Source organism: Setaria italica, chromosome VII (assembly GCF_000263155.2).
Source record: "Setaria italica strain Yugu1 chromosome VII, Setaria_italica_v2.0, whole genome shotgun sequence".
NCBI lineage: Eukaryota > Viridiplantae > Streptophyta > Magnoliopsida > Poales > Poaceae > Setaria > Setaria italica.
In genome coordinates, this window is record NC_028456.1 from 11,645,577 (window position 1) to 11,648,756 (window position 3,180).

At 50.1% G+C, this 3,180-nt stretch overlaps 1 protein-coding gene across 1 annotated transcript; it reads left to right on the plus strand.

Moving 5' to 3' along the window:
• The first annotated feature begins 380 nt into the window (after positions 1–380).
• Positions 381–2,491, plus strand: LOC101774657 (chalcone synthase 1). The gene is made up of 2 exons (XM_004975116.1): positions 381–664; positions 1,248–2,491. Exons 1-2 carry the CDS (start codon positions 478–480, stop codon positions 2,255–2,257), a joined length of 1,197 nt encoding a protein of 398 aa, XP_004975173.1. The 5' UTR covers positions 381–477; the 3' UTR covers positions 2,258–2,491.
• Positions 2,492–3,180: the final 689 nt, after the last annotated feature.

Below are 3,180 nucleotides of genomic sequence, written 5' to 3' on the forward strand. Positions count from 1 at the left end.
GGATATTTACCGCAGACGTTGGTTTCGTCAGCTGCGTTCTAATAAGCTGAAACCACCGACTATTGTAGTCGTAGGTGCTCGTCCGAAGGCACATGAAATTTATATGTGTGAGTACTATGAACTGTTGCGTGGCATGGAGCATGCATGCTAATCTCTCCTGAGTTGTTCCGTCCAGATGATGGCTGTTTTAGTAGTACAGGAATTCGATACGACGACGACGATGACACTAGTTTTCTCAAGTTTTCGGCGTGCTGGCAGGATACCTGGGTAACAAGTCCGCTCCCAGGTACCTTTACGAATGGCTCAACGAGAAATTTTGTTACCACACTCGACTATAAAAATAGGCCACTGATCGACCATGGCATTCCACCCCAAGCACACAGATATCGAGACGTACTACAAGCTGGTACGCTAAGGCTTGAGAGCTATACCTTGCTGCTTGCTGCTTTCTGTTTCAGCTCCCGGCGGAATCGAGAGATGGCGGCGAAGGTGACGGTGGAGGAGGTGAGGAAGGCGCAGCGCGCCGAGGGCCCGGCGTCCGTGCTGGCCATCGGGACGGTGACGCCGCCAAACTGCGTGTACCAGGCGGATTACGCGGACTACTATTTCCGGGTCACCAAGAGCGAGCACATGACCGAGCTCAAGGAGAAATTCAAGAGGATATGTGCGTATGCAACACTACTAGTTCTCTTCCTATACTCCCAGACGTCTTCCGATAACTGAACTGGTTTGCTAGCCATAATCGCATGCGTCATGCTAAACATGCTTTCCTAGTTTGCACGTCATGCTAAACATGCTTCGATCATCATGCATGTTCACGTCCTGTGCTGAACCAACCTGGTAAATGGCGGCCACCAGAATGGTTTGGTTTTTGTTTTGAGTGGGTAGGTAGTAACGAAGTTTAAAGGTGACAGAGGGACCTCCAGGACGGACCAAGTAACGAATTTAGCAATTTCATTGACAAAGCTCGACCCCTTTTTCTAACTTTTCCTCTATTAGTCGATTATTCCTTTATATTCTCTCCACGGTAAGTTTTATTGTCCAGCAGATTGGACCGGTCACTGTCTTCAAATCCTTGCATAGTTGCATATATGGGCCCCAATTCTAGTTTTTCAAAGGCTAAAAAACTTACTGATAATGCATGTATTCATCTCGGATAATAATGTCATTTGCAAACATTTAATCTGTACTATGCAATCCTTTAAAAAAAATTGAATTTCAAACGTCATGAGTGTGGGTGGGTGCAGGCCGCAAGTCGATGATCCAGAAGCGCTACATGCACTTGACGGAGGACATCCTGCTGGAGAACCCCAACATGGCCTCATACTCTGCCCCATCCCTGAACGCACGCCAGGACATCCTGGTGGAGGAGGTACCCAAGCTGGGCGCCGCAGCGGCGGAGAAGGCGCTCAAAGAGTGGGGCCAGCCGCGTTCCCAGATCACGCACATCATCTTCTGCACCACCTCCGGCGTCGACATGCCCGGCGCCGACTCCCGGATCATCAAGCTCCTCGGCCTGGACCCCTCCGTGAAGCGGGTCATGCTCTACCACCAGGGCTGCTTCGCCGGCGGGATGGTGCTCCGGATCGCCAAGGACCTCGCCGAGAACAACCGCGGTGCCCGGGTGCTGATCGTGTGCTCGGAGATCACCGTGGTAACGTTCCGGGGCCCCTCCGAGGCTCACCTCGACTCGCTAGTCGGCCAGGCTCTGTTCGGCGACGGCGCGGCTGCGGTGATAGTAGGCGCGGACCCCGACGAGCATGTGGAGCGGCCATTGTTTCAAATGGTATCAGCGTCGGAGACCATTCTGCCTAACTCGGACGGCGCCATTGAAGGTCACCTCCGTGAGGTTGGGCTCACCTTCCATCTCCAGGAAAGAGTCCCGGAGCTCATCTCCTCCAACATCGAGCGCCTGTTGGAGGAGTCCTTCAAGCCGCTCGGCATCTCCGATTGGAACTCCATCTTCTGGGTGGCGCACCCCGGCGGCCCGGCAATCCTGAACGCGGTGGAGTCCAAGGCTGGAATTGACAAGGCCAGGCTCCGCGCCACCCGCCAGGTCCTTTCTGAGTATGGCAACATGTCAAGCGCCTGCGTGCTCTTCATCCTCGACGAGATGCGGAAGTTCTCGGCCGAAGATGGACGAGCTACTACCGGTGAGGGCATGGACTGGGGTGTGCTCTTTGGCTTTGGTCCAGGCCTCACCGTCGAGACCGTCGTTCTCCACAGCGTCCCCATCACTACTGGGCATGCCGCATAACCGTTACCGTCATAGATATAAGAAATAATAGCCTCTCATATCACTTATGGGCTATGGCTATCCACACCACCACACCCTAATGGTTTATTTGGATTTGTCACGCAAAAAATGTAGGAGTACTACAGGAAGTACCCCTTGTGTTTTTTAAGAATTTAGTATTTCGTATTGTATTAGCTACTTTGTCAACCCGTGCAATTCAGCTGGGCTAGTAATAAACATGTGTTATTCTGAGAATTGTAAGTTTGTCGGTTTAACTAAACTTTCCATCTTTGTTGATGTTATTAGCTAGTATCTTAATCACACTTGTTGGTGCTTGCTGTTTGGATCTCCCAAATTAAAAACAAAGCAGAATAACAAAAATAAGTTTTGAAATGAGCTTCAAGAAAACAAGCGTAAGGTTGTTACTCGGTTAACCATATTTTCAAATAATTATTTGGTTGGATCTCAAAAACAGAAAATGGATTCCCGCGTCGTGGTATCTATCTTCAACAACTGTCCCACGAACTCAACATCCATCATCCCTCTTAACTAATTTCAGATTATCTCCCTCTCTCTTTCTCACTTGTGCTATTCGGCGAGCATATCTCAAATTGTCTTGTGTTACATTCAGTTTTGTTCGTGATATACCGTAAGGATAAAACACTGCTAGAAAAATAACTTTTCATCCCTAACCTTAGTACCGGTTGTTTTTGGATCCGGTATCCGGTACTAATGTTAGCATTAGTACCGGTTCCAAAGTTGGGACTCCCTGGAGTCCCGGCCTCTAGTACCAGATGGGGATTTCATCCAGTACTAGAGGGTCACCTCTAGTACTAGAGGCTTCTCCCGCGCCTGCCTCGAGGACTAAGATTTTTTTAGCTATCTTCCTCTCACTCCTGCCACCGCACAGCACAGCGCAGTGCCTTATCTCGTCCGATCCCTTC